Genomic DNA, 20,086 nt, shown 5'->3' with positions numbered 1-20,086 from the left:
CTGCAGGCCAATCAGGTAGATCTAGCGCGAGTGGCATATTGACAATGGAGATAGGTTTAGATTCATCAGAGAAGATTGATTTAAAATGTGCTTCCCACATTTTAGCTGGAATTGCTGTGAAACCAAATGAGTTTTTATAGAAACAGCCTGATATAATTTGCCAAAAAATCTTGACGTTTTTAGATCTCACAGATTTAATTAAACGTGACCATCTCGCTGTTGCACTGTGGTGTAGCGAAGTTTTGATAGCTTCTTTGAGTTGGGCAGACAGCTTAAAATATTGTAGTAAATTTAATCTACTATTAGTTTCTCAAAATTTATTGTAAGCACTGCGTACAGCGACCTTCAGTGTCAAGCAAATCTGCTCAAGCTTGGCAAAATTCTTTCTCCCGCCCTCTGTTTTTTGAGGTGGAGGTATCCGGCCCAGTTTGTTCTGACTTCAGTAACATACCAATACCACCATTTCCTATATTTTTCTTCTCATGAGCTGCTCCTTATTGTTCAGTTTGGGCTTCAGCACAATAATGTAACACTTGGGGAAAAAGATACAACCCAATAAGCCAGCACTGGAGGCCAGGATGGAGAAGATCTCCACAGCCACCATGTATTTCCCCTTGGTGCTCAGGTAGGTGGGGACAAAAGTCAACCAAACGCTGCAAAAGACCAGCATGCTGAAGGTGATGAACTTGGCTTCGTTAAAGGAATCCGGCAACTTCCTGGCCAGGAAAGCCACTGTGAAGCTGATAATGGAGAGAAGTCCCAGGTAGCCCAAGACAAGATAAAACATTGTTACAGACCCTTCATTACATTCTGCTGTGATCTCAGTAATCACTGACTGCATGTCTAAATCTGGGAATGGGGGAGAGGTTGCCAGCCACACCCCACAAATGCCTGCTTGGATCAGGGAGCAGGAAAGGACAATGGAGTTGGCCATTCTCTTCCCCACCCACTTCCTCATGCTGGACCCTGGTTTGGTGGCCACAAAGGCTACCACCACAGTGATGGTTTTGGCCAACACACAAGAAACAGCCACTGAGAAGATGATGCCAAAAGCAGATTGTCGGAGGAAGCAGGTCACCTTCCAAGGTTGTCCAAGAAAGAGTAAAGAACAGAGGAAACAGAGTAGGAGTGAGAGGAGGAGAACGTAGGTGATGTCTCGGTTGTTGGCTTTGACGATGGGGGTGTCTTTGTGTTTCATAAAAGTTCCAAGTACCACAACTGTAACCAGGGAAAACGACAGAGCAAGAGAGGCTAAACTCATCCCTGAAGGTTCCTCATGTGACAGAAAGCTGATAATTTTGGGGATGCATCCGTCTCTGTCCTTGTTTGGATATTGATCTTCTGGGCATCTGAAACAGTCGGACATGTCTGGAAAGAAAGATGTGTGGTCGTCACAGAGTTCAGTCATATGCAAATTGGAACCAATTCTCACAACTTCTTTTGGAAGAGAAGTCACTCCTCTTATTTATTTATTTATTTATTTATTTATTTATTTATTTATTATTATTATTATTATTATTATTATTATTATTATTATTATTATTATTATTATTAATTTATACCCTGCCTTTTTGCCCAACGGGCACACAAGGCGGCTTACAAAAAATTTAAAAATACGACTTAAAAAACAATTTTTAAAAACAACCTACAATAATTAAAAAATCTAAAAACAAACAAACTCCGTGGATTTTCATATAAAAAGCAAGAAGCAAGAACGCCAGCCAGCCTGTCAACAATTAAAAACTTTTTGAAATAAAAAGGTATCCAGTCCACGCCGAAATGTTAACAATGAGGGAACAGTTCTCAGTTCTAAGGGGAGGGTATTCCACAGTTCGGGGGCCACCACCGAGAAGGCCCTCTTCCTGGCCACTGCCCCTCTCACATCTCTTAGTGGTGGCACAGTCAAAAGGGCCCCCCCTAGATGATCTACGAGCACGGGTAGGATTGTAGGGAAGGAGGCGGTCCCTCAAACACCCCGGACCTGAGCCGTAAAGGGCTTTAAAAGTCAAAACTAGCACCTTGAATTGGGCCCGGAACAGAACCGGCAGCCAGTGTAGCTGCTGGAGCAACGGCTCGACAGAGTCAAACCGACGTGCCCCGGCAACCACACGAGCAGCCGCGTTCTGTACTAGTTGTAATTTCCGGACCGTCTTCAAGGGCAGCCCCACGTAGAGCGCATTGCAATAATCTAATCTAGATGTCACTAGGGCATGGGTTACTGTGGCCAGATCCGTGCAGCTCTGGTACGGTCGCAGCTGGCGAATCAGCCAAAGCTGAGCAAAGGCTCCCCTGGCCACCGCCGCACCTGGGACTCCTTGCTTTGCTCTTAGCGATCCTTCCTTTGCTAGTTCTGCATTTCAAGCTGGCTTTATATGAAGATGCATTTTCACATTTCTTATTATGCTGATACTTTTACAGCCCAATCCTCACTTTCACCAGCCTGTATACAGGGAAGGCTGCCTGGTTCAACTCCTCTTGCATGTTCCCACATGGGCCTCCTCAGATTTACTTCTGCTCTTTTGCTGGTGTGGATCCACTGTGCTGCAGGGGATGTGCCAGGCCTGGGACAGGGTTTCTGGAACAGGTGGTCATCACTGCTGTTGAGATCTGCCCCGTCCCATTGCTGCTCCATCCATGACCTGGCCGAATCCCCCCCCCTCGACTAAACACTTCTGCCAACAGACCACAGTCAATGGCCAGTCTGCCGGACACAATCCTGCTGCCAAGAAACCACAGTCAATGGCCAGTCTCCAGAGGGCCATGGTCAGCAAGTGGCCATCTAACTTTGCCCCAGTGGCAGCTTGCAGAACAGTGAAGCAGCTGCCACACCATGGATGGAACCCACCTTTTTGTACTGAAATTTTCCCATCAGGACATGGATTACAATCAAAGCAGCAAAATTTCTCCCCTTCTTTCTTCTTCTTCTGGTAGCCAGGGTCACAGGAGTTAGTACATGCCGAAAGGGGCAGCACCTTTCCATTAAAACAAAAATGAAGGTATTTAGCATAAGGAGGAATTACTGAAGAGCTCTATGGCCAGGACTATCCTTTGGCTACAATTGAGAAGGGAGATGAAACGACCCCCTCCAGCTCTCCCCCAAATGTTCCTAAATTTTGTTCCTTTGTGGCTGACAAAAAAGAGCCACAGAAGAATCAAAACAGCAGAAGGAAATTGAATTTTCCCCACAGTTTCAGGGCAGCAGGGGAAGACTTCCCACTCACCTTCCCTACTCACTCATCCTGCTCCCCTTCGCAGAGAAACTGGCATAAAAATGGACACAAAATGGACTAGGGCTGAGGTTTCACTTCAGCCCTAGGAAAGACGGATTAAGGCTGCAGTCCTAACCACACTTTCCTGAGAGTAAGCCCCATTGAACAAAATAGGACTTACTTCTGAGTAGACCTGGTTTGGATTGTGCCCCCTCAAAAAACTATTCCCCAACCTACGTGAGAAGAATTGGCCTGGAAGAATATGGGACACACTGCATACAAAAACCTCTGCAGTAATTTCCTGAGAACTGCAGGGGTTCGTTCTGCAGTCAGTTTCATGGCTCAGGAGAGACTGGGGACTGGAGAAAAGGCATTGACCACTCAGCTGAGGACAATGGTTGGTCTGCAGCCTAAGACAATAAATGCAAAATGTATAAAGTTCTGCTTGATGGGTGGGTTGTTCTTCCTATCTCATTAAACTAGAACTTGGGTGATCCAATGTACTTGACTAGCAGTGAACTCAGGAGAGAGAAAAAGAAATTTGTTCACACCACAGTGAATTAATGTATAGAATTCATTACCAAGAGAAGTGGTGATGGACACAAACTTAGATGCCTCCTTACTAGCCATTATAGCAAGAGGGAATCTCCAAATTTGGGGACAGTATATTTCTGAATACCAGTAGCTAGAAAACAATTTCAAGTGTGGACTATTCTATTCTAGAATTTCTGGAGATATCTTGTTGATTGCTATGGGAACAAGGATGATGGATATCTGATTTTTTTATATTATTTGCAGCAAACCACATGTCCAGGTGAGGGAGTGGCCACCCAGTAGATCTTTGAAAGCACACCTGGTTGAAACGTCTGTGCCAAACGATTAGATCCTCGTTGATGATCAATTCTTCTCCTTCAAGAGCATCGGGGTCCACTCTCCCGACTTTCACTTTACGGAAGGAATTGTTTGGGAAGATGGCAATATTCACGACATCAAATCCGGCAACCATCTCCATGTCTTCATTAAAGGAGACAGTTTCTCCTGCTGAGTTGTTAAAGGAAATACTGTGAAGAAATGAGTGGAGCTATTAGAGAAGAAGAAAAGGGGGAAAAAATAAGAACTTCCAGTTGAAATCGCTGTGCTCTGCTTTTATATATTTCCATCTTATACAGATTTATGGTTATGAGGCTCCAACTTGATGAGAAAATATGAACCCTCCCCCACCTCTTTGTCAATGAATAAGGTGTGTCTATTATCAAACTATTTATTCATGGAACATAATGCTCCACGTGGTTTCAGGTTGTACAAATGTGTCCATGCAAACCAACTAATACTGTTGAGGGCACATTACCTGCCACGGTTGGAGATCTTGGAGATCATGTCTTTTACCCCGTATCCTTGCTCTGTGTGTGAATCTAGATGAGTATAATGCATGTAAAGCATGTGCCACTGCATAAACTGCATTATAGATCCCATAGCTGTGGCCAGTCATACGCATTTCAAAGACAGCCCCAGGAAGGCTCTCCGGATTCTCTTCCATAGTACATATTCCATCAGCGTTTGTAGGTGCACTGAGATCTGGAAATGAGCAGCTAAAGGCTTGCTCCCAGAAGTCTTTGAAAAAGCCATTTCCTTGGGTTCCAGAAAGCCTTATATTCCGAAGATAGGACTGGAACCCTGCCAGCTCACTGGAATGAAGTGCAAAGGACAAGGTGCCTTCAAATATTTCAAAATTCCAACCCCTTATAAGTGTGCCTACCGCAAAATCAATCTGGGCTGTTGTAATCCACACTTTCCCAACAGACAGGTTTTCTTTATAGTCAGGATCTGCTAGAAACATTAAAGTAATCAGCCACTGAAGAACTGTTGTTTCACCATAGATAATAAATGTTTTTGTTTTCTGATCCATGAAGGGTTGATCAATAATTTTGGTCAAGCCCTTAAGGTCATCCAAGGAAGGTATGTGGGCTTGATTTGGGACTCTTTGTGAGAAGGCCGAACAGATTTGGTTCCGGGAAAATAATTGTTCAATAGCTTGCAAGAAACGGTCTCCACTTTCATCACCCACAACAAACAGTCCAACCCATGTCCAGTCAAAATGCTGTAGTAATCGGATGAGCCCTTTATACTGGCGATCTTCACTTGGGACCATGCGGTAAAAGGAAGGGGGCTGGGTCGCCCCCCTCTCTTTCGGGGAAAAGGAGCCATATGTGACCTAAAACATACAGATGTTTTACAGATTTGCTAAGAAGAGTGTTTGTGGGCACAGGTACCTGAATGTCATTTCAGCCTATGAAGTTTGACCTACAATGACCTGCTTTGATTAAAGTGGATGATTTGAAGTTCAACAGGCATGTGGATGAGGGAGAACCCAAAGACAATATATATCTGGACCTTCAGAAGGCGTTTCACATGGTCCCTCACCAAAGGCTACTAAAAAAACTCCACAGTCAGGGAATTAGAGGAGAGGTCCTCTCATGGATTGAGAACTGGTTGAAGACCAGGAAACAGAGATTGGGTGTCAATGAGCAATTTTCACAATGGAGAGAAGGAAAAAGCGGTGTGCCCCAAGGATCTGTCCTGGGACCGGTGCTTTTCAACCTCTTCATCAATGACCTGGAGACAGGGGTGAGCAGTGAGGTGGCTAAGTTTGCAGACGACACCAAACCTTTCCGAGTGGTGAAGACCAGAAGTGATTGTGAGGAGCTGCAGAAGGATCTCTCCAGACTGGCAGAATGGGCAGCAAAATGGCAGGTGTGCTTCAATGTCCGTACGTGTAAAGTCATGCACGTTGGGGCAAAAAAATCAAAACTTTACATACAGGCTGATGGGTTCCGAGCTGTCTGTGACAGATCAGGAGAGAGATCTTGGGGTGGTGGTGGACAGGATGATGAAAGTGGACATTGGGTGGACAGGTCGCCCAATGTGCGGCGGCAGTGAAGATGGCAAAGTTTATGCTTGGGATCATTAGAAAAGGTATTCAGAACAAAATGGCTAATATTATAATGCTGTTGTACAAATTGATGGTAAGGCCACACCTGGAGTATTGTGTCCAGTTCTGGTCGCCGCATCTCAAAAAAGACATAGTGGAAATGGTAAAGGTGCAAAAGAGAGCGACTAAGATCATTACTGGTCTGGGGCACCTTCCTTATGAGGAAAGGCTACGGCGTTTGGGTCTCTTCAGCCTAGAAAGGAGGCGCCTGAGGGGGGACATGATGGAGACATACAAAATTATGCAGCGGATGGACAGAGTGGATAGTGAAATGCTCTTTACACTCTCACATAACAACATCCACTAAAATTGAGTGTTGGGAGAGTTAGGTCAGATAAAAGAAAATATTTCTTTACTCAGCGTGTGGTTGGTCTGTGGAACTCCTTGCCACAGGATGTGGTGATGGCATCTGACCTGGATGCATTTAAAAGGGGATTGGACAAGTTTCTGGAGGAAAAATATATTACGGGTTACAAGCCATGATGTGTATGTGCAACCTCTTGATTTTAGAAATGGGCTATGTCAGATGCAAGGGAGGTCACCAGGATGCAGGTCTCTTGTTACCTGGTGTGCTTACAGGGGCACTTGGTGGGCTGCTGTAAGATACAGGAAGCTGGACTAGATGGGCCATTGGCCTGATCCAGCGGGGCTGTTCTTATGTTGAAAGTGAAATACTTCTCTGTCTGGGATATGAAGACACAGCTGACCTTTCCCTCCTCATACAGTCCTAATTCATTCCTGAAAGGAGCCCTTATACTGAATAATCTAAATAATTACAATAATAATTTCAATGGGAATAATTCTTTCTCATTTCAAAGTGATTCCATTAGCAGCATATAGACAAAATTTGTGACTTAATAGAATATAATAAATGGCATTTAATAACAACATTATACAGCATCAATAAAATGTCAATAATGAAAAGGTTTCAGCAGTTCTAGCATGCGACTATGAGGTTTAACATCTCAGGTTTTGGTTGACCTAGGTTTGATTTGAGCTGTGAGATAAGTGAAAACTCTATCCTCAGTGTAGAATTTGTACCTGTGGAATCTTGTAAAGACTTAAGAGGTCCACCATGTAGAAGGAAACATCAGAGCCAAGCCCCCCAATGACGGCAGCAAGGTTTTTGGGGCTGTCACATCTATAGTTGGAGACAAATCTTTGTGATTTGAAGATCAAGTCCAGTATGGATCGATAAGTCAACTTCATATCATTGAAGCTGTCCTCGACGTGGAAACCAAGGGTAGCGTTTGGCAAGATCTTGGGATGAGCGTTGATTTCCTCAACAGCAAATGCCAAGGCCAGGACATGCTGGTAGAACTTTGTCACAACCCTGTGAAGAGAAATAGGCAGCTATGGCCATTATTTTTATAATGTGCTGGGTCACTCTGGTTTGAATCATGCAAGCTTATTTTGAATTGGTGCCATGGAAAAATAATGTCTGTTCACCATTTTTTAACTGAAAAAAAAAGAATCAGAATATCTCAGGAGCTGCAGTGGCTTACCCGGTGGTAAAGGGAAGAGTTTCACCTTACCTCTGGCTGAGCCACTCTGGTGCGCTATCTCACGCTGGATACAGCGTAAGCCTCCTGGCTTGCCTGTTCAAACACAAGATAGGATTGCGCTGTCCGTTTCCTGCCTGCTTTACAAATTCTTAGGTTTTAAAACTGACTTGACAGAGAAAGGGAGAACTAAAAATAACTCCTTACACCGGAAGATCAAAGAACACATCCCGGGATGGGTTTTCTTCAAAGGAAAATTCATAAGTCATAAAAACATAGTGAGAAGCAATGGCACCAATGAAGAGGTCTCCTGGTTGATACCATTCGTGGTGCACAGGAAGAGGATCGTTCACAGGGCATTGGACACAATTTACTTGGTAGTCCTTCAGAGGTAGCAGAAATAGCAACAGCTGCAGCCTCACCAACATGATGCAAAGCTCTCAGAACTAGATTCTCCTCTGTAGACTCATGAATGGCATCAGCCTGATTTATCAACAAACTAGATGGCATTCAATTGTGCCAGTTTACTTTCTAAAGAGAAACACCATCTCAACTTTAGCACCAACAATATTCTAGAAATATGTCTTGAATGGCAAGCAAATACACAAGAAAAGGGGGACTTTCAGAGTCTGATAACAGTCTCGCCTGCATCTAGCCCTCAATCAAGCTCCAAATGACACAAAGAGGGTTTAAGACTCTTAAGACTTGCTTATGCTGCACTTTTCTTGTATGTTCTGTTAAGTATCTGAACCTTCGCAAAGAAAGTCAATAACACTCATTGAGATAATTATAGGGGGAGATGTAGCTTTGTCTCTGAGCGCCAGCTTTGGTGGAAACATGTTTCTTTCTCCTCACCTGATCATTGATCAAATGACATGTAAGGGCAGATTCAGGGTGAGCAAACCAAAACAGGTGACCTATGTCCCAGGGTGAAGTTCGACAGAATGAAGACATTTTTCGATTCCGACTGGAAATGACGCCCTATGGGATGACCTCGTGAGTTAGCCCAGTGGCTCCCAAACTTTTTCCCATCCTGACCCACCTTGTCCTCTGCAGTGGTTGCAACCCCATGCTGAATGCTCTGCAGGAAGGCCTTTGGGACTACCCAGAGGCCACTTCTAGGTCATGCCAGGACTGTGACTCACTCCATTGTCCTCCACATGCTGCAGAATCCCTCAAAGAAGTGATTAGAAGCTAGATCTTGTTCGCAGAATTGATTTCCTGTTTACTTCTGGGTTGCTTCTGTGACTTCCAGTCACTTCAACTGTATCACTCAAGCATTGAAAGACACTACTGGGTTGCTTCTGCGACTTCCAGTCACTGTAGCACTCCAGCTTTGAAAGACACTACCAAGTTTTTGGGTTTCCTTGACACAGCATGGACACAATAATCTGTGATATGATTCAGCTCTCATAAACATGTACCAGAGTTAATACTAGAACCAGGGGCGGGAACTCGAGTCTCTGACTTGATTTCGAGTTGCGTAAATCAGCGTTTTTTGCTGACTCATGTAGACTCGAGCCATTCGCATGGAAGACTCAGCAAAACACTCAAGTTAGGGGCCCCGACTCGTGAGTCACCATCTGCTTGAGTGACTGCAGACGAAACCTGAGACAGGGAGGTGCCTCCCCTGGTCCCCTGGAGTATCCATTGGGTGGAGGCTGTCTCTGGGAGAGGGAGGGGAACAGGAGAAGTCATTTTTCTCCATAGGGACAAGTGGGGGTTTCAAGCAGAAGGAGGGGCTGGGGTGGGTCAAGCAAACCCTCTGACACCTCTGGTCCACAGTACAGGTCAGGTGTGTCCCTGAGTGGTGCAACACATGCTGGCCAGGCAGCTTAGACGAAGCAGGCTGCACAGCCGAGGTGTGTCATTCCTCACTGCCTGGGTGCTGCTTGCTTGACATGCAGAGGGTTAATCTCCCATGTCCAGGATGTTAGGCTGCTGTTATTACAGGATGCCTGGATGGAGAGTGGGTACTTTGCCTCCCCCCCAGAACACCCCTCATTTTGTCTAGAAACATGCCTGAAAGTAACTGTCAGCCACTTTGTGTCTGAGCAGCATGTTTCCTCTCCAGCCTCCTTTGATTCAGCCTGCCTGTATGGCTGGGTCCAATGAGGTTGCAGGCCTCACCTCCCCTGGCTTACCTGTGGGCTTCCCCCACCTCATCCATCCTGTCCCCTCTCGCCTTGCAAAGCTGTGATGTGTCCTCCCTCCCTGTAGATCTACACGCGTCCGTGATGTGAAGGGTTTTGGTACTACTTGAGACGTGAGTCTTTTTGAGTTGCAAAAACACTCTGGGCAACTTAGAAAGTGCCCTCATTAGGTCTCATTTTCGAGTCAAGGTGTGGAGGGTGGAGACTCGCAACTCGACTTGAGTCAAACTACGCCTGACTTGCCCATCCCGGACTATTCATCTTTTTTAGTGTCATCAAGTTGGCTGCTGGTTTTTTGTTGGTTACTGATTTGTTGGGTGACCTGTACTGTTATATGAATAATATAAATAAAGGAATAAAGGAATAAATAAAGTTAATGGAAGTTAATAATCGGTTGACAGTTAAGTAAGTGTGTGTATGTGTAAATTTTGAGTGTTGTTGGCCACTGGCTTAGATAAATTTAAAAGTGGATTCTAAACATGGACTATACTGTAGATCTAACAGTGGCTTTTAAACCATGATGGCTACATTAAACTTCCAAATGCAGGGGCAGTATGTCACTGAATACTCGCAGGGGAGCATCAACGTGGCGGGCGCTCACTTTTATCCTCTGATTCTGTGGAAATGTTCTCTGTGTTTGATTTTATGGTCATTATTATTATTCATTTAATGTCATGATTGTTATGGAAAATGATTTTGTCATAGTCAAGTGTATGTGCCAAGGATTTACGGGCTCTGGGTGTCAAATCACCTCTGCTCTCCTGGCAGACACACAGCAACAAGGATATGTTTAGACCACAGATGCGATACAAGAACATCTGCAAGAGGGATCTGAAGGCCTTAGGAGTGGACCTCAATAGGTGGGAAACCCTGGCCTCTGAGCAGCCCGCTTGGAGGCAGGCTGTGCAGCATGGCCTTTCCCAGTTTGAAGAGACACTTGGCCAACAGACTGAGGCAAAGAGGCAAAGAAGAAAGGCCCATAGCCAGGGAGACAAACCAGGGACAGATTGCACTTGCTCCCAGTGTGGAAGGGATTGTCACTACTGAATCAGCCTTTTCAGGCACACTAGACACAGTGCCAGAACCACCATTCACAGCATGAAACCCAAGTCTTTCGAGACTGAAGGTTACCAACTAACTAACACACATTATACATTCAATGAAAATTAATAAAAATGTTGTCAGGCATAAAATTTGATTTATAAGAACTTATAGACTTGCTTATCAGTTATTTTTTTGGCAGGCTCTGAGACGTTTCTGGAGTTCAGCAAGGAAAATAAATGACAGTGACTCAGATAAATGCTGGGAAGAGTTACTTGGCTGGTGCTCTGTAGAGGGCAACCTTTGAAGACACAATGTAGATTTCAAGGGGAGCAGAATGTGGCTGCTTGGATGCTCATGGGATGGAAGACAGCCAAAAAGCAAATCTCTATTTGCCACATTACGCATTTATTCCCAAGCCAAAGTTCTACCCAGGCATGTTCTAGAACTATGTTACCTTAAGGATGGTCTTTGCCAGCACAATTCTATGTGGGTTTTACAGTTAATGCTAGAAACCCTGTTCTCTGGGTTTCCTTTGACACCAATCTGCAGGGAAGGAACCAGGGACGGAGTGGCTTCTGCGTGGCATGAACCTTCGGAATGCTGTCCCCAGTTTCCCCAGATCCCCACTTCTGCTTCTTTTAAACATGTGGCTGGAATAGATGTTTTTGGTCAAGATGTTTAGGTACTGTAAGCCTTTTAGCTGTAATTCTCTCTAGTTGAGGATGCCTTTCTCTGTGTTTGTAGGTATCTGGACAGCATTTCATCTTGAAAATCAGCATATAGGGCTTAAGGACATAAGAAGGCCCAGGTCCCATTTACTCCAGTTTCCTGTATCTTACAGTGGCCCACCGGGGAGCACACAAGACCACAAGATACTTGCATCTTGCTTCCTCTCACCTGCATCAAGCATTCTCTTTACCCTCACACACACAAACCTCAATGACTTGAAGACAGGGATAAGCAGGGAGGTGGCCATGTTTGCTGTTGACACTGAAGGCCAGAAGGGATTGTGAAGAGCTCTAGAAGGATCTGTCCAAATTTATTATAAACTAGACTTATACTAATGCTAATATTAATAGTTCCTCTAGTTTTTTCTCCTTATGAGCTGGTCCTTGTTATTCAGTTCAGGTCTCAGCAAAATAATGTAGCATTTGGGGGAAAGGATACAACCCAATAAGCCAGCACTGGAGGCTAAGATGGAGAAGATCTCCACAGCCACCATGTATTTCCCCTTGGTGCTCAGGTAGGTGGGGACAAAAGTCAACCAAACACTGGAAAACACCAGCATGCTTTTGCATGCTACAGCAGTTTGAAAAAGCAACATTTGTTTTAAATTCCCTGTTCCTTGCTATTCCTTTTTCCTTGTGAATCATGTGTCATCGAGTGAAAGCCATAAGTGTGACATGGAAGCTCTACATGGCAGGAAGGCCATATATCAATGTATTAAACAAGCAGTTCTGCTTTTAATGAGGAAAAAAATGGAAGCACTCTGGTTTGGAGAACATCTGGTTTGAATTGTGTGGTCCAATCTTTTGCCAGTGGGTTGACTTGTGCTTAAGGAACAAATTTGTACTCTGGAATGGTGTGTCTGGTTGTCCAGGTTATCCTGGTTATCCAATGGTGTGTCTGGTTATCCAGGTAATTTTGGTGCCTAGGACTATTTTGTTACTAGACTAGATTGGTGAGCAAATGGTGACCCTATCTAGAAAAGGTGCACCTGGCTCAGTAACATATCAACATCAGCATTTCCTATATTTTTCTTCTCGTGAGCTGCTCCTTATTGTTCAGTTCGGGCTTCAGCACAATAATGTAGCATTTAGGGAAAAAGATACAACCCAATAAGCCAGCACTGGAGGCTAAGATGGAGAAGATCTCCACAGCCACCATGTATTTCCCCTTGGTGCTCAGGTAGGTGGGGACAAAAGTCAACCAAACACTGCAAAAGACCAGCATGCTGAAGGTGATGAACTTGGCTTCGTTAAAGGAATCCGGCAACTTCCTGGCCAGGAAAGCCACAGTGAAGCTGATGATAGAGAGGAGTCCCAGGTAGCCCAAGACAAGATAAAACATTGTTATAGACCCTTCATTACATTCTGCGGTGATCTCAGTAATCACTGACTGCATGTCTAAATCTGGGAATGGGGGAGAGGTTGCGAGCCACACCCCACAAATGCCTGTTTGGATCAGGGAGCAGGAAAGGACAATGGAGTTGGCCATTCTCTTCCCCACCCACTTCCTCATGCTGGACCCTGGTTTGGTGGCCATGAAAGCTACAACCACAGTGATGGTTTTGGCCAACACACAAGAAACGGCCACCGAGAAGATGATGCCAAAAGCAGATTGTCGGAGGACGCAGGTCACCTTCCAAGGTTGTCCAAGAAAGAGTAAAGAACAGAGGAAACAGAGTAGGAGTGAGAGGAGGAGAACGTAGGTGATGTCTCGGTTGTTGGCTTTGACGATGGGGGTGTCTTTGTGTTTCATGAAAGTTCCAAGTACCACAGTTGTAACCAGGGAAAAAGAAATGGCAAGAGAGGCTAAACTCATCCCTAAAGGTTCTTCAGGTGATAGAAAGCTGATCACTTTGGGGATGCATCCATCTCTGTCCTTGTTCGGATATTGATCTTCTGGGCATCTAAAACAGTCAGACATGTCTGGGGGGAAAAAAAATGTGTGGTCGTCACAGAGTTCATTCATATGCAAATTGGAACCAATTCTCACAACTTCTTCTGGACTGGAAGTCACTCCTCTTAGTGATCCTTCCTTTGCTAGTTCTGCATTTCAAGCTGGCTTTATATGAAGATGCATTTTCACATTTCTTATTATGCTGATACTTTTACAGCCCTATCCTCACTTTCACCAGCCTGTATACAGGGAAGGCTGCCTGCTTCAACTCCTCCACCTCGCATGTTCCCACAAGGGCCTCCTCAGATTTACTTCTGCTCTTTTGCTGGTGTAGATCCACTGTGCTGCACGCGGTGTGTCAGGCCTGGGACAGGGTTTCTGGAACAGGTGGTCAGCACTGCTGTTGAGATCTGCCCCGTCCCATTGCTGCTCCATCCATGACCTGGCCCAATCCCCCCCCCCCGACTAAACACTTCTGCCAACAGACCACAGTCAATGGCCAGTCTGCCGGACACAATCCTGCTGCCAAGAAACCACAGTCAATGGCCAGTCTCCAGAGGGCCACGGTCAGCATGTGGCCATCTAACTTTGCCCCAGTGGCAGCTTGCAGAGCAGTGAAGCAGCTGCCACACCATGTATGGAACCCACCTTTTTGTACTGAAATTTTCCCATCAGGACATGGATCACAATCAAAGCAGCAAAATTTCTCCCCTTCTTTCTTCTTCTTCTGGTACCCAGGGTCACAGGAGTTAGAACATGCCGAAAGGGGCAGCACCTTTCCATTAAAACAAAAATGAAGGTATTTAGCATAAGGAGGAATTACTGAAGAGCTCTATGGCCAGGACTATCCTTTTGCTTCAATTGGGAAGGGAGATGAAAAGACCCCCTCCAACTATCCCCCAAATGGTCCTAAATTTTGTTCCTTTGTGGCTGACAAAAAAGAGCCACAGAAGAATCAAAACAGCAGAAGGAAATTGAATTTTCCCCACAGTTTCAGGGCAGCACGGGAAGACTTCCCACTCACCTTCCCTACTCACTCATCCTGCTCCCCTTCGCAGAGAAACTGGCATAAAAATGGACACAAAATGGACTGGGGCTGAGGTTTCACTTCAGCCCCAGGAAAGACGGATTAAGGCTGCAGTCCTAACCACACTTTCCTGAGAGTAAGCCCCATTGAACAAAATAGGACTTACTTCTGAGTAGACCTGGTTAGGATTGTGCCCCCTCAAAAAACTATTCCCCAACCTACGTGAGAAGAATTGGCCTGGAAGAATATGTGACACACTGCATACAAAAACCTCTGCAGTAATTTCCTGAGAACTGCAGGGGTTCGTTCTGCAGTCAGTTTCATGGCTCAGGAGAGACTGGGGACTGGAGAAAAGGCATTGACTACTCAGCTGAGGACAATGGTTGGTCTGCAACCTAAGACAATAAATGCAAAATGTATAAAGTTCTGCTTGATGGGTGGGTTGTTCTTCCTATCCCATTAAACTAGAACTTGGGTGATCCAATGTACTTGACTAGCAGTGAACTCAGGATAGAGAAAAAGAAATTTGTTCACACCACAGTGAATTAATGTATAGAATTCATTACCAAGAGAAGTGGTGACGGACACGAACTTAGATGCCTCCTTACTAGCCATTATAGCAAGAGGGAATCTCCAAATTTGGGGACAGTATATTTCTGAATACCAGTCGCTAGAAAACAATTGCAAGTGTGGACTATTCTATTCTAGAATTTCTGGAGATATCTTGTTGATTGCTGTGGGAACAAGGATGATGGATATCTGATTTTTTTATATTATTTGCAGCAAACCACATGTCCAGGTGAGGGAGTGGCCACCCAGTAGATCTTTGAAAGCACACCTGGTTGAAACGTCTGTGCCAAATGATTAGATCCTCCTTAATGATCAATTCTTTTCCTTCAAGAGCATCGGGGTCCACTCTCCCGACTTTCACTTTACGGAAGGAATTGTTTGGGAAGACGGCGATATTCACGACATCAAATCCGGCAACCATCTCCATGTCTTCATTAAAGGAGACAGTTTCTCCTGCTGAGTTGTTAAAGGAAATACTGTGAAGAAATGAGTGGAGCTATTAGAGAAGAAGAAAAGGGGGAAAAATAAGAACTCTCTGTGCTCTGCTTTTATATATTTCCATCTTACACAGATTTATGTTTATGAGGCTCCAACTTGATGAGAAAATATGAACCCTCCCCCATCTCTTTGTCAATGAATAAGGTGTGCCTATTATTTAACTATTTATTCATGGAGCATAATGCTCCACGTGGTTTCAGGTTATACAAATGTGTCCATGCAAATCAACCAATGCTGTTGTAGGCACATTACCTGCCACGGTTGGAGATCTTGGAGGTCACGTCTTTTACCCCATATCCTTGCTCTGTGTGTGAATCTAGATAAGTATAATGCATGTAAAGCATGCGCCACTGCGTAAACTGCATTATAGATCCCATAGCTGTGGCCAGTCATGTGCATTTCAAAGACAACCCCAGGAAGGCTCTCCAGATTCTCCTCCATAGTACATATTCCATCAACATTTGTGGATGCACTGAGATCTGGAAATGAGCAGCCAAAGGCTTGCTCCCAGAAGTCTTTGAAAAAGCCGTTACCTTGGGTTCCAGAAAGCCTTATATTCCGAAGATAGGACTGGAACCCTCCCAGCTCATTGGAATGAAGTGCAAAGGACAAGGTGCCTTCAAATACTTCAAAATTCCAACCCCTTATAAGTGTGCCTATCGCAAAATCAATCTGGGCTGTTGTAATCCACACTTTCCCAACAGACAGGTTTTCTTTATAGTCAGGATCTGCTAGAAACATTAAAGTAATCAGCCACTGAAGAACTGTTGTTTCACCATAGATAATAAATGTTTTTGTTTTCTGATCCATGAGAGGTTGATCAATAATTTCGGTCAAGCCCTTAAGGTCATCCAAGGAAGGTATGTGGGATTGATTTGGGACTCTTTGTGAGAAGGCCGAACAGATTTGGTTCTGGGAAAATAATTGTTCAATAGCTTGCAAGAAATGGTCTCCACTGTCATCATCCACAACAAACAGCCCAACCCATGTCCAATCAAAATGCTGTAGTAATCGGATGAGCCCTTTATACTGGCGATCTTCACTTGGGACCATGCGGTAAAAGGAAGGGGACTGGGTCGCCCCCCTCTCTTCTGGGGCAAAGGAGCCATATGTGACCTAAAACATACAGATATTTTACAGATTTGCTAAGAGGAGTGTTTGCGGGCACACGTACCTGAATGTCATTTCAGCCCATGAAATTTGACCTACAATGACCTGCTTTGATTAAAATGAATGGTTTGAAGGTCAACAGGCATGTGGATGTGGGAGAACCCGAAGACATATATCTATACTTTCAGAAGGCATTAGACACGGTCCCTCCTTCAACCATGAGAACTGGTTGAAGACCAGGAAACAGAGATTGGGTGTCAATGAGCAATTTTCACAATGGAGAGAAGGGAAAGGCAGTGTGCCCCAAGGACCAGTGTTTTTCAACCTCTTCAAAAATGACCTAGAGACAGGGGTGAGCAGTGAGGTGGCTAAGTTTGCAGACGACACCAAACTTTTCCGAGTGGTGAAGACCAGAAGTGATTGTGAGGAGCTCCAGAAGGATCTCTCCAGAATGGCAGAATGGGCAGCAAAATGGCAGATGTGCCTCACTGTTAGTAAGTGTCAGGTCATGCGCATTGGGGCAAAAAATCAAAACTTTAGATATAGGCTGATGGGTTCTGAGCTGTCTCTGACAGATCAGGAGAGGGATCTTGGGGTAGTGGTGGACAGGTCAATGAAAGTGTCGACCCAATGTGCGGCTGCAGTGAAGAAGGCCAATTCTATGCTTAGGATCATTAGAAAAGGTATTGAGAACAAAACGGTTAATATTATAATGCCGTTGTACAAATCGATGGTAAGGCCACACCTGGAGTATTGTGTCCATTTCTGATCGCCACATCTCAAAAAAGACATAGTGGAATTGGAACAGGTGCAAAAGAGGGCGAGTAAGATGATTACTGGTCTGGGGCAGCTTATTTATAAGGAAATGCTACGGAGTTTGGGCCTCTTCATCCTAGAAAGGAGGTGCCTGAAGGGGAAAATGATTGAGACATACAAAATTATGCAGGGGATGGACAGAGTGGATAGAGAGATGCTCTTTACACTCTCACATAACAACAGAACCAGGGGACATCCACTCAAATTGAGTGTTGGGAGAGTTAGAACAGACAAAAGGAAATACTTCTTTACTCAGCGTGTGGTTGGTCTGTGGAACTCCTTGCCACAGGATGTGGTGATGACATCTGACCTGGACGCCTTTAAAAAGGGATTGGACATGTTTCTGGAGGAAAAATCCATTAGGGGGTACAAGCCATGATGTGTATGTGCTACCTCCTGATTTTAGAAATGGGCTATGTCAGATGCAAGGGAGGGCACCAGGATGAGGTCTCTTGTTATAAGGTGTGCTCCCTTTGGCATTTGGCGCGCTGCTGTGAGACACAGGAAGCTGGACTAGATGGGCCTTTGGCCTGATCCAGTGGGGCTGTTCTTATGTTGAAAGTGAAATACTTCTCTGTCTGGGATAGGAAGACACAGCTGATCTTTCCCTCCTTATACAGTCCTCATTCATTCCTGAAAGCAGCCCTTGTACTGAAAAATCTAAATAATTACAATAATAATTTCAATGGGAATAATTCTTTCTCATTTCAAAGTGATTCCATTAACAGCATATAGACAAAATTTGTGACTTAGTAGAATATAGTAAGTGGCATTTAATAACATTATACAGCATCAATAAAATGTCAATGTCAATGATGAAAAGGTTTCAGCAGTTCTAGCATGAGACTATGAGGTTTAACATCTCAGGTTTTGGTTGACCTAGGTTTGATTTGAGCTGTGAGATGTGTGAAAACTCTATCATTGTACGATTTGTACCTGTGGAATCTTGTAAAGACTTAAGAGGTCCACCATGTAGAAGGAAACATCAGAGCCAAGCCCCCCAATGACGGCCGCAAGGTTTTTGGGACTGCCACATCTATAGTTGGAGATGAATCTTTGTGATTTGAAGATCAAGTCCAGTATGGATCGATAAGTCAACTTCACATCATTGAAGCTGTCCTCGATGTGGAAACCAAGCGAGGCATTTGTCAAGATTTTGGGATTACCGTTGATTTCCTGAACAGCAAATGCCAAGGCCAGAACATGCTGGTAGAACTTTGTCACAACCCTGTGAAGAGAAATAGGGAGCTATGGCCATTATTTTTAAAATGTGCTGGGTCACTCCGGTTTGAATCATGCAAGCTTATTTTGAATTGGTGCCATGGAAAAATAATGTCTGTTCACCATTTTTTAACTGAAAAAAAGAAGAATCAGAATATCTCAGGAGCTGCAGTGGCTTACGCGGTGGTAAGGGGAAGCATTTCGCCTTACCTCTGGCTGAGCCACTTTGGTGCGCTATCTCACGCTGGATACAGCGTAAGCCTCCTGGCTTGCCTGTTCCAGCACAAGATAGGAATGCACTGTCCATTTCCTGCTTTACGAGTTCTTAGGTTTCAAAACCTACTTGACAGAGAAAGGGAGAACTAAAAATAACTCCTTACAACGGAAGATCAAAGAACACATCCCGGGATGGGTTGTCTTCAAAGGAAAATTCATAAGTCATATACATATAGTGAGAAGCAATGGCACCAATGAAGAGGTCACCTGGTTGATACCATTCGTGGTGCACAGGAAGAAGATCGTTCACAGGGCATTGGATACAATTTACTTGGTAGTCCTTCAGAGGTAGCAGAAAGAGCAACAGCTTCAGCCTCGCCAACATGACGCAAAGCTCTCAGAAATAGATTCTTCTCTGTAGATTCGTGACTGGCATCCGCCTGATTTATCAACAAACTAGATGGCATTCAATTGTGCCAGTTTACTTTCTAAAGAGAACCACCATCTCGACTTTAGCACCAACAATATTCTAGAAATGTGTCTTGAATGGCAAGCAAGGTACACTGATTTGAAGAAATACACAAGAAAAGGGGGACTTTCAGAGTTGGATAAGTCTCGCCTGCATCTAGCCCCTCAGTCAAGCTCCAAATGATATAAAGAGGGTTTATAAGCACTTAAGACTTGCTTATGGTGCAGTTTTCTTGTATGTTCTGTTAAGTTTCTGAACCTCGGTACAGAATGTCAATAACACTCATTGAGATAATTATAGGGGGAGATATAGTTTTGTCTCTGAGCGACAGCTTTGGTGGAAACATGTTTCTTTCCGCTCACCCGATCATTGATTAAATGACATGTAAGGGCAGATTCAGGGTGAGCAAATCAAAACAAGCGACCTAAGTCCCAGGGTGAAGTTCGACAGAATGATGACATTTTTATATTACGACTGGAAATGACACCCTATGGGATGACCTTGTGAGTTAGCCCAGTGGCTCCCAAACTTTTTCCCATCCTGACCCACCTTGTCCTCTGAAGTAGGTTGCAACCCCATGCTGAATGCTCTGCCAGAAGGCCTTTGGGTCTACCCAGAGGCCACTTCTAGGTCATGCCAG

The 20,086-nt window shown here is 44.5% G+C and overlaps 2 protein-coding genes across 2 annotated transcripts; both read right to left on the bottom strand.

Annotated features, from left to right (window-relative positions):
• Positions 1-466: 466 nt before the first annotated feature.
• On the bottom strand, positions 467-5,358 carry LOC136653563 (vomeronasal type-2 receptor 26-like). The gene is made up of 4 exons (XM_066630455.1): positions 4,558-5,358; positions 4,063-4,290; positions 2,846-2,972; positions 467-1,368 (listed from the first exon to the last, which is right to left on the bottom strand). Exons 1-4 carry the CDS (start codon positions 5,356-5,358, stop codon positions 467-469), a joined length of 2,058 nt encoding a protein of 685 aa, XP_066486552.1.
• Positions 5,359-12,646: 7,288 nt separating this feature from the next.
• On the bottom strand, positions 12,647-16,667 carry LOC136653562 (vomeronasal type-2 receptor 26-like). Its single transcript, XM_066630454.1, has 4 exons — positions 15,867-16,667; positions 15,385-15,612; positions 14,168-14,294; positions 12,647-13,548 (listed from the first exon to the last, which is right to left on the bottom strand). Exons 1-4 carry the CDS (start codon positions 16,665-16,667, stop codon positions 12,647-12,649), a joined length of 2,058 nt encoding a protein of 685 aa, XP_066486551.1.
• Positions 16,668-20,086: the final 3,419 nt, after the last annotated feature.

Source organism: Tiliqua scincoides, chromosome 5 (genome assembly GCF_035046505.1).
Source record: "Tiliqua scincoides isolate rTilSci1 chromosome 5, rTilSci1.hap2, whole genome shotgun sequence".
NCBI classification, from domain to species: Eukaryota; Metazoa; Chordata; class Lepidosauria; order Squamata; family Scincidae; genus Tiliqua; species Tiliqua scincoides.
Note: the sequence above shows the minus strand (reverse complement) of the source record. Positions and strands in the feature narration are given on the sequence as shown.